A 12,928-nucleotide genomic window follows, 5' to 3' on the forward strand; every position below is an offset into this window, starting at 1 on the left:
CCGTGGTTCTCACTGTCACCTCACTAAGTCCTACTCATCCGGGTCTCAGCAGACATGAGGGTGCCATCTCCTCAGGGCTGTTTCCTGGTCTCTCAAGGCCAAGGGCTTCTGATTGAAGAAGGAAAGTGTTCCTCTCTGTGTTCTCATAGCACCCTATTCATACTTTGAACTTTTGGGGGGGGGAGGAGACAGGGTCTCTCCGTGTAACAGTTCTGGCTGTCTTGGAACTGACTTTGTAGACCAGGCTGGCCTTGCACTCACAAAGATCCACCTGCCTCTGCCTCGCAAGTGCTGGGATCAAAGGTGTGCACCACCACCACCTAGCTGAAATTTCAAGCTTTTGTGGTAATTATTTTCTGGTGATTTTAAAGGCAGCTTTTCATCCCATTGAAGGGTGTGGAGCATAGTGCCAGAGTTAGTTGCACTGGGAAATACTTGCCACATTCTTTCCTCTTTGAGTACGCTGGTTTAGCTGCCAGATGACCCATTTGTATTTTATCCAGTTGTCCTTTGTTTTGCCTCTATTGACACTTTCTCCTTTTCTTTTCTAGATTTATTTTGTTTTTAATTTTTGTGTTTGGGTGTCTGTGTGTATATGCACATGTATGTACAGGTGTTTGCAGAGGCCAGCAGAGTGCACTGGACCCTCTCCCCGACATGTGTTCTGGAGACCAAACTCCAGTCCTCAGTAATGACAACAAATACTCTTAAATGCTGAGCCATCTTCAATCCAACACTATGTTGATAGATAGAACTTCTAGTTTAGGTTGAGGCACATGTCCCTGAGGTCGCTTTAGAGCATGACTTGAACAAGGTCCTTGGGAATAGTACTAGGGCCAGCTAGGTATGCATGTGTATTTACTGTTAAAATTGACACCAGATTCTTGAGCAACAGCTTCAGCAGATAAAAGCAACTTACCAGCTAAACCAAGAGAAGCTAGAGTACAACTTCCAAGTGCTGAAGAAGAGAGATGAAGAGAGCACCGTAATCAAATCCCAGCAGAAGAGGAAACTCAATCGGTGAGTGAGCGAGCCTGTATAGAGAAGCTTGCTTTGGGGGCAGCATGGCTTCTGTGCTGTCCCCAGGCAGGGGTGGATGGTAAATACTTATTTCTCCTGAAGGGGTAGAAAGTCAGGCAGGTGAGGGGGGAGGACTGCCCCCCCCCCGCCCCCCCTGCTTAGCTGCCAAACTTTGCTTTTTTTGCCTCCTGTCAATCAGCATGCACGACATTCTTAACAACCTGAGAGCTAAATACGCCAAGCAGATAAGACAGTTTCAAGAGGAGAACCAGTCCCTGACCTCCGACTACAAACGCCTCGTGGGGCAGTTCAAGGAGCTACAGAAAGCTATGAGGTCTCAAGGGGATTCGTCCTGGAGTTGGGGGTGATGGCAGGAGGGGAGTTGGCAGGGGCGCAGCAGCAGCAGCAGCGATTTCATTAGACTTGAGATCACCAGCTCTTTTGGAAGACTCTCTCATGTATATGTTCCTCCATCCCTTGACCTCCTCCATCATGTGTCAAGCATCTGTTTTTATTTCTCATTGGAACAGCTACATTTTATCCCACACAGAGAATTTGAAATTCTTCCTCATGTTCTTATCCTATTGATGATGTGGGCAGGGGCCGGCCTTGAGGCCAGCTGGCTGAGCTGAGTGACTTTCCTTCACAGACACTTCACCATTATTGATGCCGAGAAGTTTAGGGAGATTTGGCTGATGAATGAAGAAGAGGCGAAGGCGCTAGCCCAGAGAGCATTTGACGTGGACAGCATTATCAATGCCCAGCACCTGGGGCTGCCCTGGAAGATGCCTGATTTCTGGTTCCTGAAGAATGTGGGGCCAATTTCCATGCAGCAGCAGAAGTCAGCCACACAAATACTAGAAGAACTGCTGCTGCAGACAGGTGACTAGAGGCAGTCGCTGAGACTGGGGTGCACCCATCTTACTCGGGAGAAGCAGGAGAGACGCTTAGCAGTGAGTTTGTGAGAGGGTTCAGTGGGTAAAGGAGCTTGCCGCCAAGCTTGACATCTTGAGTTCAAACCCTAAAACCCACATGAAAGGAGAGAACTAATTCCTGACCCCCACACATGTGTGCCCCCACATGCAATAAATAAAAACATATACTTTCTTTCATTTTTTGTTTGTGCTACCCAGCACTTCACACATGTTAGGCATGCTTGGGTCACTGTGTTGCACCTGCAGCCCTTATTTTATTTACGATACCACTGGAGATTATCTGGTTGCAGTAAAAACTCCTCTCTTTACATGGTACCACACTGACTCTGTGCCTGACTCCCTCGAACAACCCTCTGATCTTCACAGGCCTAATTGCTTTGGGGATTACACATGTTGCTGAATGAATAGCTCTGTTCATTTGTCTTTTCATTTTCTTTTTTGGAAAATTATTGGGAGAGATCCCTACAAGTATGTTTGCTGGGTTAACAGGCAAATGCCTTTTTTAGCTTGTTGGAAATCCCTACACAGAGATGTTGTCATTTCCAGGCTCTCAACATTGTGTGAGAGGGTTTCATGTGGCCCGAGCTAGCCTCAAACTCTATGTAGCCTTGAACTCCTGATGCTCCTGCCTCTTCTTTCCAAGTTCTAGGGTTACAGCACATGCCAGGTCATAGATACTATCTTACTCTTTGAATAACCAGTAAGTCTTGGGTGATACGTGATTTTCAAAAAAAAATTTATTTATAGCCAGGTGTGTTGGTGCATGCTTTTAATCCCAGACTCAGGAGCAGAAGCAGGCAGATCTCTGTGAATTCAAGGCCAGCCTGGTCTACAGAGCAAGTTCCAGGACAGCCAAGGGCATTATACCTTATTTCGAAAAACCAAAAAAAAAAAAAATTGTGTGTGTCTGACCCACACTTGTGGGTCAGAGGACATCTGGGAGGAATTGGTTCTCTCCATCTATCATGTAGATTTTAGTCATCAAGTTTAGATTATCAAGTTTAATGGCAAACACCTTTACTCATTGAGCCATTTACCAGCTGTTATACCATGATTTTTATTAAATTATAGTCCCTTTTTTTTATTTTTGGTGTGTGTTTTCCTCCTTTGATTACAAAAAATTATGTGAGTGTATGCTACATGTATATGCCTTAGGAAGCCAGAAGGTGATGTTGGATCTTTTTGAGCTGGAGTTACAGGTGGTTGTAGATGGTGTGGGTGCCTGGGGAACTGAACTCAAGTCCTTTTGGCTCCCGCTGTTAGCTGTCAGCTCTTGCTGACAGTGTTCCTCTGTGTGGAAGCCATTTTGTCTTTTTAACTGGCCACTTCTGTCTGTGTGGCGTGCCTTTTGAAATCACGATCTATCCCTAAGTCTAGTGCCTACATTATAGGATTCTTTTTCAGCACTCAGATGTGTTTGGCCACAGAGAAGCAGTAAGAGACCCATTTTCTTAGGGAAAGCCACTCAGCTGCTCTCAAAGTCCACAAGCCAAGACGCTGTCCTCTCCCTGCCTTCCTTTCTCTGACCCACTTGCAGAAGGGGAAACAGAAGAGGCTTCTGAAGACGATTCTTACATGGACCTACCCAAACAAGTTTCAGCAAAAACTACCAAAAAGATCTTGATGCTCCTGTGTGACGAGTCGGTAAGGCCTCTGAGTCCATGGGGTCTGGAGCCAGGAGAGGCAGACCTGCAGAGAGGGACCTGGGGAGTGACTTCAAAAGGCCTTGCTTTGAGAAGCCTGGCTGGCAATGGCTATGCCCACAGGGGGCCAATCAGAGCCATGCTGGTTGGCAATAGCCTTTTCCCTTCCACTGTCCCACCCCTGGCTGCTGTTCTCCAGGTGCATCAGGTCTAAAATATTTAAGGATTGGGCTTGGGGTAAAGACATGGTGGAGCTGACTCAGCCCCAGCTAGGTGGTCCTGGGGCAATCAGGGCAGTTTTCTTTGGTGCCATTGAAGCCATTCCTGCTGAAGGAGTCAGCAGGCAGGTCCCCTCTGTCACATGCAGCTGTATAGCATGACCTCCTCACTCAGTGTAGCACTTGGCCTCTCCTTACACCCCATCTGTGTAACTCACAGTGTGTTCCCACGAGGCCCATTCCTCCTCCATACCCTGTTCTCATTTCAGTGCTTGCTTCTGGGTTCTGTTGATTTGGAGGAAAATGGGTGAGGCAGGCACCAAGGGGTAGTTTTGTTTAAATTGCTGTTCGCCCAGTGGCGTGTGGGTGAGGTGGAGGGTAGTCTAAACCCAAGACGGGAACTAGCTTTGTCCTTGCATGCTGAGACTGGCTTAGGTACCCCAGATGGCCTTCCCTGAGGATCCCACGGTTAGAGGTTCTACTCTGTGGCATTGTCCTTGGAGAGTCACAATGTGGGTGGCTGCAGACCCTAGACCTGGCTCTGACTGGGGATGCCATCTTCCTTTTCTCCTCAGGGTTTCCTCATAGAGAGCAAACTGCTGAGCCTGCTCCTCCCCCTGGAGAAGAGTGAATGCTATCTGCTGAGGTTGGATGCCATCTTCTCTGTGAGTCCCACTGGGCAGAGAAGACGTGGGGTGGAGGACAGAACCTGTTTTCTCAACATCCTCAACCCAACCCTGAGACTGCGCCAGAGTCTCCCCAGGCCTTTCTGGGCTCACTATCACTGTCTTCCTTCAACTTCAGACCGGCTTTGGTGTCATGATGTGTGGAGCCCCCCCATCCCCCATCATTGCCATGATGTGTGGAGCCCCATCCCCCATCATTGTCATGATGTGTGGAGCCCCCCCTACCACCATCATTGTCATGATGTGTGGAGCCCCCCCATCCCCCATCATTGTCATGATGTGTGGAGCCCCCTCTCCCCCATCATTGTCATGATGTGTGGAGCCCCCTCTCCCACCCCATCATTGTCATGATGTGTGGAGCCCCCCTACCCCATCATTGTCATGATGTGTGGAGCCCCCTCTCCCCCCGCCCCCGGGATTTGTTCCAGTGTTGGCTCCACTTCACTGCATTGTCCTGGCTCTCGCCCTGGACCCTTTATTCGGGCCCCAGGGATACCGGTTCAAATGAGCTGAGGGTCTATGAGCATCCCACGTTCATGGCCTGCGTATGAGGCATCTGAGTGGCCATCCTGTTTCCTCCTCAGGCCCTGGGAATTGAAAGTGAGGATGACCTGTACAAGCTGGTGAACTTCTTCCTTCGATACCGATCCCATCGTTTATCCTCTGCCCAGGTGGGAAAGGGTGCAGCTTGGGAGAGTGTTCATGTCTCCAGAGGTTTAGCTGCCCCATGGGGTCCTGCCTACCTTTTCCCTCTGCCCCTGTCTGTGACATGTGCCCTTCGTCTGACTCGCCACATCTCTCCATCATGTCTTCTTCTCTTGTAGCTATCTGGGGAATATGGTAGAGTGAGAACTGGCTCTGGGTCTGGGAGGAGTTGGGGGTGTCTATGCTGGGAATGGCTAATAGCATTGGCTTAGTTATTATTTTTTCTATTTGCAAAAAGCATAATGCCTGGGGGAGGGATGGGATGTTGCTCTACATTGTGGCCCAAGGGCCCTTTTCCTGGGATTTCTTCAAAACCAGGTTCTAACCACTGTGAGATCTGGCTGCATCACACTCTGCATATTTGATCCATCACCCCCTCCTATGAAGTGGGACTCCTTTGTAACACTGTGAATATTATGTTGTAAATAATTCCAATACGAACTTCAAAGGGCAGTTACTCTGGAGAGTCACATTAAAGGTTACAAGATTTTAATTAAAAAAATGTTTTTAGTGTTGTTAGCACCAGGGTGAGCTTCCTGACATCCTTCAGAAAGAGAGTGTCCAAGGGCTGGGGAATGTAGCTTATGTGGAAGGTACTTGCCTAGTCTGCATGAGGCCCCGGGTTTGACCCATAGCATTACATGAACAGTGCAGAGTGATGTAGGTTATAATCTCAGTACATGGGAGGAGGAAGCCGGAAGACCTTAAAGCACCCATGACATTGAGGAAGAGTAGCTTCAATTAATATCACAGTTAAGGGTTAGCTACTATATAAAGAGCTCACATAAACCAATTAGGAGAAAAGACCAACGTTTCAGAGGAGTGGGACAGGCTCACTATATAGCTCAGGTGGCCCTCAGACTCTTGCAGCTGTCCTCTTTGATCACTTTAGGTCTGGGATGGCAAGTGTGCATCACCACACCTGGACTAGGACAGGCAACGTTGCACATGCTACCAGCTTTCCCTGTAAGAAGGGAAGCAGCACAGTGAGACCTGCACAACTCCTTTCTGCCCGGCGGGTCAGCAGTAGAGCTTGACTGTCTGCTAGCATGTAAGCTCTGCGAGCTTGTGACACACTCAAAACCTGGTGGGAGTGTAATGGCTGTCACCTGCTGTGAGGACAATTTGACAGCATCAGTGACTATATATACTTCACAATCCTCCTAGGATTTTGTTCTATATACATTTGACTTTCTAAATACATTTGACTTTCTTTCTTTAAAAGATGGGCTTATATAGCCTAGGCTGGTCTCAAGCTCTGTGTAGCAGAGGATAACCTTGAACTTTTAACTCTCCTTCCTCTACTATTCCAGTGGTGAGATCAAGGCATACTCCTGAATAGTCTTCTTAATACAGTTGAAATTATATGTATATTATAGTTTTTTAAAAAATAAGTTATTTCATGTGCATTTGTGTGTCATTTGTATGTATGTCTGTGTGAAGGTATCAGATCCCCTGAAACTGGAGTTTCAGGCAGTTATAAGCTGCCATGTGGGTGCTGGGAATTGAACCCTGCTCCTCTGGAAGAGAAGCCAGTGCTCTTAGCCACTGAGCCATCTCTCCAGCCCCTATATTATAGTTTTTTTTTAAATTGTAACATTATTTGAAACAGAAGACTTTCATGCTTAAGGAATGTATTTAATAATTCATGGTGCACTCAATGGGGCACTACTCAAATAAAAAACAAAGACCAAGAAAGTGTATATGAAAAATCTATATGGTTAATTGTTCTGTGAAAGAAGCAAAGTACAGAATATGCACAAATATGTATATAAAAACAGCAAAGAAGCCAGAACTATGGCTCTGTAGTTAGAGGCACATGCCACTAAGCCTGGCAGCCTGAACTGGGTCTCAGACCCGAAAGGTGAATGAAGACAGAAGACTCCCACAAGTTGTTTTCTGATCCCCACACATCAGTAAATGTAAATAAAAACAGGGAGGAAAAGTATGTATGTATGTATTTGATCAGAGACACACTTTGTTTTGTTTTGTGTTTTGTTTTTTCTGTGTGTCGTGGTGTACACTTGGAATCCCAGCTGAGGCAGGGGGATCACGAGTTTGAAGCCAGCCTGAGCTCTATAACAAGATCTTGTTTCAAAAACAGCTTTTATTCATCCTCCCCTCCCCCGACACACTTGCTGCATAGGAAGCAAGCTAATATCAACTTGCCTGTGGGTGGTAAACAATGGCTTGGGATTGGGAGACAGTTGGAGAAAGACTAGTTAACTTCAAAAATTATACCAGGGTTGATTCTGCATTATGAGTCCGAGGGTATTTATAGCACATGATTATCAATACAGTGAACACCTGTGAACTGGATTTAGAGCAGAATTTCAGCTCCCAATCATTTCAGGGCCCTGTGCACCCCCTTACTCACCTGCCTTCTATCTTTATGGAAACGTGTGCATCTGAAAGTTTTCTGGAAGCTTCCTTTGATTTCTTCTTCTCCTGTTTCTTGTCACATGTTGGGTATTTTCTTGTCACGTGTTGGGCATCACCAGCCCAGTCACCCAGGCACCCTCTCTCCAGTACAGCACCTCCATTCACACAGAGCGCACAAGCCTGCTGTCAGCGATAGATCGTCTGAGCTTGCTGTCCCAGGTGGATAGGAGGAGCGTGGTGTCTAAATCGGAGGTGGAGTCCATAGAGCAGGAGGCCCTGCAGGGAGGCGACAAGGAGAGCCTTGTGGACAAGGAGTTGAGAGATGAGGGCCTATCTTCTCCAATGCTCATCCACCCCAATGACGTCCTCAAGATTCTGGAGGCCTTTGTCATGGGGCTGAATAAATCCAAGTATGCAGTGGTGCAGTGGTAATGCAGGGATTGCCTAAGACCCAGGGATGGGGAGGCTGGGAGGCAATCAGTGGCAATTGAGTAGAAAAGGGGCCGTACATACAAACGCCCATTGATGTGGGTGATCGCATGCGTGCATACACACACACACACACACACACACACACACACACACACGATTTTTTTTTTTAAACATCTGCAAGTATATGACTGGCTTCAGCACCATGACTGGCACTGCTTTGGGAACTAGGGTGTTGGGTGGCAATGGTGGCACCACTGGTTTTGACTTTCAGGGACATGCGGCCAGTACTGAGAGTGAAGAAAGATATTCGAGATAATTCAAAGGACACCGAGTATTGGGCATCCCTGGCCATGGTTATCCCTCCCTCCAAGCAGAACCTCTGGGACGCGCTGTACAAGGCCTTGGAGAAATATTAGTCAGTGTCGGGACTTGGAAGGGCAGGGAGCTGAGGGGGTTTATATGTCCTGTCTGGGGTCAGTTGTGTTTCCTGTGCACACAATTTGAGGTGGTGGGTGACTGCCGCTCTAGTCCCACCCTCCTAGTCTGACCCTGCTAGCCTGGGAGAAAAGGAAATGCCCCAGTCCTTCCTCTACTTGCAGGCAGAGCAGAAATGCTAAGCGCCTGTCTTCTAATCAGCGGAGGACAGAAGACTGAGCTGGCTTCTGTCTAACCTGCTTCCTCTGCCCCACTCTAGCCTCGTGCTGACCCAGAGGGCCAAGCTGCTGATGGAGAATGACTCTTTGGAGCAGCAGAATGCCGAGATGCAGTCCTTGCTACAGCAGTACCTCCATGCCAAGGTGGGTGGCGGAACATGGGGCCAGAGTAAGATAAAAAACCATACCCACGGAGGAGACAGTTGCTGGCAAGGCCATGGGTATTGCCTGTAGTGCCGTCTAGGCCAGAAGCCAGAAAGACTGAAACTCTGTCCCCTTGATGTCATGGCTTTGGTATCACTGTGTGATCACTCTTTTTTTTTTGTCTTTATTTTGTTTTAATTTTTTGAGGCAATGTGTCAAGTAGCCTGGGCTGGCTTCAAATTCCATATGGAGCCTGGCCAAGGATGACCCTGCAGTTCAGATATCCTGCTTTCACCATGGGGAGTTGGGATTATAGCCACCACACCCTGAGTATGTGGGGCTGGGGATCAAGCCTAAAGCTTTTGTGCATGTTGGGCAGGCAGCCTACAAACTGAGCTATATATACCTGCTCAATACAACCTCAGCCTCCCAAGAGTAGAATCAGTCTTATTATTATTATTATTTTTACTCTGTGTGTGTGTGTATATGTGTATGTGTGTACGTGTGTACAAGCCATGGCTCACATGTGGAGATCAGAGGACAGCTTTTGGGAGTCAATTTTCTCCTTCTACCATGTGGGTCCCAGGGATAGGACTAGGAAGTCAGGCTTGGCAGCAAGCACCTTTCCTGCTGAGCCATCTCACGGGCTCAGATATATCTCTCTATGTAGTCAGTCCTGGCTGTCCTGGAATGCACTCTGTAGTCTAGGCTGGCCTCAAACTCACCCAGGTCCAGCTACCTCTGCCTTCCAATGGCGTGTTCCACCATGTCTGGACATAAATATTCTTTTAAAAAAATCAGTACCAAGTCCAGAAGTAGCTTCCAGCTTCCAGAGAGGGAGGGACTTATGGAGGTGGGTGGGTGGGGGGAAGCCCTGGTATCCTCCAGGACCCAAGGCCTGCCTTGGAGAAGCAATGCTTGCAGGGGTTGGAGCTGTGGGAGAACCAGCACCTGCACTTGAGCCCTCCCAGAAGGCAAGAAAATGACCTTTACCTTCTAATTTGCAGGTCAATTCAGAACTTCAGATTCCTCCAACCCAAAGCTTCCGGATGCCCACAAAATAGAGATGTATCTACAAGGCTTGGTGTCAGAGTCCGCACCGCTCAGCGGAGAGCCTGGGCCCACTCTGGGTTTTCCAGAACTGTGTCTGTCTGCCAAAATAAGGCAGCGATGGTCCCCACAGTTCTAATAAAGTCTTTGAAAGATAGGCTGAGTGCCTTTAAAGAGGCCAGTCTAGATGCGGTGAGACTAGCACCCTTTCTGCTCTTGGAAAAATGCTGGTTCCTATGGGTGGGAGCTGGGGCTTTGGAGCTATATGCCTTCAGATTATCCCCAAGTTGAAGAACAAAGAACATTTTCCATACTTGGGGGCCTCTGGGTCCACCATGGTGTGCCCTCTGGAGGTAGGCTCTTGCATCAGCAGCCTGGACTGGCAGCAAACCAAATGCTGCTCCATAAGATTTTACCATCCCCCCACAGACCCATCCTCCCCGTGCTCCAGTTTGATCTCAGGGTTTGATTTATTTTATTAAGAGAAAAATCACACTCAAGAAAGGAAAAGCAACCAGCAGACTCATGGAGACAGAAGGGCAGCACTCATAGTGTAGAATCCCGGCTGTGGCTGCCATCAAGCTTGACAGGGTTGCCTGCAGGACAACTAGGGCAGTGGGCTCACTCTTGAAGCTTGTGTACTGTCTGGCACACATAGACCTGGGCAGGGGAAGTGATGTGAAGCCTCAGGCTAAGCGGCTGCACAGGGTGCTGTGGGAAGGAGGAGGAGCCAAGAGAAGAGCATGCACAGGAGTGGCTGGCTACTGTGGCCTTGTCCAGGTTGCCCTGGTGTGTTGTGCTTCTGCTGGCATTTCTGGTGCTTTCCACTCATTCCTACTTATCAAAGCTTTGATCACTGCCCCATCCATGTTTCTTGGTTAATTTCATTGCTGCTTTAACCCAAGATTTGAAATGCCCAAGGGAGGGTTGGGTCCCTGCCACTCTGGGAGCTGGGCTGATGAGTGTGACGTCACAGAATGTAGGGCAAGAGGGTATCTGCTTTTGGATGCCACCAATTCCAACGATGCTTTAAATCCAAGGCAAAACTGGACAAGACCAGGCAAGTGACAGTTTGGGTGTGGGGTGGAGATAACAGCCCAGCAAGCAGGTGTCTTGCTCAAGGCTAGCAGGGGTGGTAGGTAGGGCTCCTCAGGGAGTTGGGAAAGAGTTCAGGTGAGGGAAGGCAAAGACAGCGGCCGCTGGAGGGACACTGGGCAGGGCGGGGTGGGGGGACACTTCATGCCCCTAGGAGCTTCTTGACCATGTAGCCTGGGAGGCTGTAGAGGAAGAGGGCCAGCATGAGCAGCCCCAGCAGCGCCAGCACAATCTTGATGATGAGCCACTTGTACCGGGTGCAGATGAGGTACTTGATAGACTTGAGTGGGTTCAGGAACCAGACGAAGGCTGTGTCAGGCCGGCTAAGGTGGGGAGAAGATGGCAGGGGCCTGTCAGCAGGCAGGAGCCACCCACACAGGGCTCCTGTCTCTTCTGCAGGCCGTGAGTGCTAGAGCCAGGGTGGAGCCCTTATCTAATATCAGATCGTGGCTAGCTTCTAAGCTAAGGCCTCTCTGTGAGGCCTCGACTGCCCCAGATCTGCCATGCAGACTCAGTCTGATGGCTTGCAGTCATGATCTGAAGCAGAGGCCATGGCATTGCAGGCCAAGCATGTTGTTCTTGGGGCTCCTGTCTGCCCATATTCCTAGGAAATCCGAATTGCTCAACTACCTACTTATCTCCCTCCCTCCCTCTCTCCCTCACTCTCTTTTTTGGGACAAGGTCTCAATCATCCTAGGCTGGCCTTGTACTCACTATGTAGCCACGGGTGACTTTTGACTTACCATGCCTGCCTGAAGGCTGAGGTACAGGCCTGCATCACTACCCATGGTTTATGTAGCGCTAGACGTTGAACCCAAGGCTTTATGCCTGCTAGGCAAGCAATCCATCAACTGAGCTACATCTCTAGCCCTCAAACTCACCCTTTCTGACAAGCCCACAGATAATATCCATAGCAAGCATCCAAGCAGCTCATCCTCTCCCGAAGCTTGCCCACCATCAGGGTGCTAACATGCCCTGCCTTCTACGGAGCTTCCTTGCTAAGGTCTGTTTGTTAACCTCTACTGTCTGCAGGAGCCATAAAATATCACAATATAAAATCAAAGTGTCGGATATAGGTGTGTGTGTGTGTGTGTGTGCGTGTGCGTGTGCGTGCGTGTGCGCGTGCGCGTGCGCGTGTGTGTGCGCGTGCGTGTGCGTGTGTGTGTGTGTGTGTGCGTGTGTGTGCGTGTGCGCATGCGATCGCCCACATCAATGGGCACACCTGTGTACATATATTGAGGTCAGAGGAGGACATGGGGTCCTGCTGTATCACTCTCCTTAAGCAAGTGTCCCTCTCTTTCTCTGAATTTGGGCTAGTCTGGCAGCCAACAAGCCCCAGAAATCCTCCTGAGTTTGCCCCGAGCAGTGGGGGTTATGGGCCTAGTTATAGCTGTCCCCTAGCTTTTTATGTGAGCGCTGGGGATATAGCAAACCCTGAACCATTGAGCCTTCTTCACAGGTTCTGGACATAACATTTTCAAACAGTTGGCTCATCTCTCAAAGGATGTAGACCCTACCCCATTGTAAGTGGGGCAACAGGGCAGGGATGTGGGTCCAGGGTGCCTACAGCTCTAGTCCTAGCTGTTGTGGGAAAGTCAGACTAGTGAGCCTCAGTTTCTTCATTCACAATACGATGGTTTTAATAGGTATTCCCACTTCCTGGACTTAGGGAACCAGCAAAGTGGGAAAGTGCTGGCGAATCTCAGAATCTGCAGGGACATGGTATTCAGCTAATGTCAACTTGAATGCTTTCCTTGGTGGGACAACTGTCCTGGGCACAGGAACCAGCTGTGCCCAGGGAGGCCCCTTACACAAGGAGGAACTTACAGAACAAGCTGGCTAACCCTAGCCAAACCCTGCTCCTGTATGGCCCTGCCCATGTCTCAGCTTTCTCTTGCCCTGGGAACTGGAGTAGAGTCTGGGGACAATGCTGCAGTAGATGGTGGACACTGGACTGGCAATTTG

General features: G+C 48.9%; 2 protein-coding genes across 2 annotated transcripts in view; one reads left to right on the top strand and one right to left on the bottom strand.

Annotated features, from left to right (window-relative positions):
- The window catches only part of Drc1 (dynein regulatory complex subunit 1), a 28,794-nt gene extending 18,769 nt beyond the window's left edge, over positions 1-10,025 (top strand). The window contains exons 8-17 of the mRNA XM_051181747.1: positions 881-1,020; positions 1,220-1,354; positions 1,670-1,902; positions 3,493-3,599; positions 4,392-4,481; positions 5,087-5,173; positions 7,737-7,999; positions 8,293-8,436; positions 8,716-8,818; positions 9,826-10,025. Of these exons, the coding sequence (XP_051037704.1) occupies positions 881-1,020; positions 1,220-1,354; positions 1,670-1,902; positions 3,493-3,599; positions 4,392-4,481; positions 5,087-5,173; positions 7,737-7,999; positions 8,293-8,436; positions 8,716-8,818; positions 9,826-9,882 (1,359 nt within the window). The 3' untranslated portion in view covers positions 9,883-10,025. The remainder of the gene's footprint in view (positions 1-880; positions 1,021-1,219; positions 1,355-1,669; positions 1,903-3,492; positions 3,600-4,391; positions 4,482-5,086; positions 5,174-7,736; positions 8,000-8,292; positions 8,437-8,715; positions 8,819-9,825) is intronic.
- A 1,075-nt stretch (positions 10,026-11,100) lies between these two features.
- Otof (otoferlin) overlaps positions 11,101-12,928 on the bottom strand; it is a 90,626-nt gene continuing 88,798 nt past the window's right edge. Inside the window, exon 46 of the mRNA XM_051181748.1 lies at positions 11,101-11,286. Coding sequence (XP_051037705.1) covers positions 11,106-11,286 — 181 coding nt within the window. The 3' untranslated portion in view covers positions 11,101-11,105. The remainder of the gene's footprint in view (positions 11,287-12,928) is intronic.

The sequence above is a fragment of the Phodopus roborovskii genome, unplaced genomic scaffold (genome assembly GCF_943737965.1).
Source record: "Phodopus roborovskii unplaced genomic scaffold, PHOROB, whole genome shotgun sequence".
Taxonomy (NCBI): domain Eukaryota; kingdom Metazoa; phylum Chordata; class Mammalia; order Rodentia; family Cricetidae; genus Phodopus; species Phodopus roborovskii.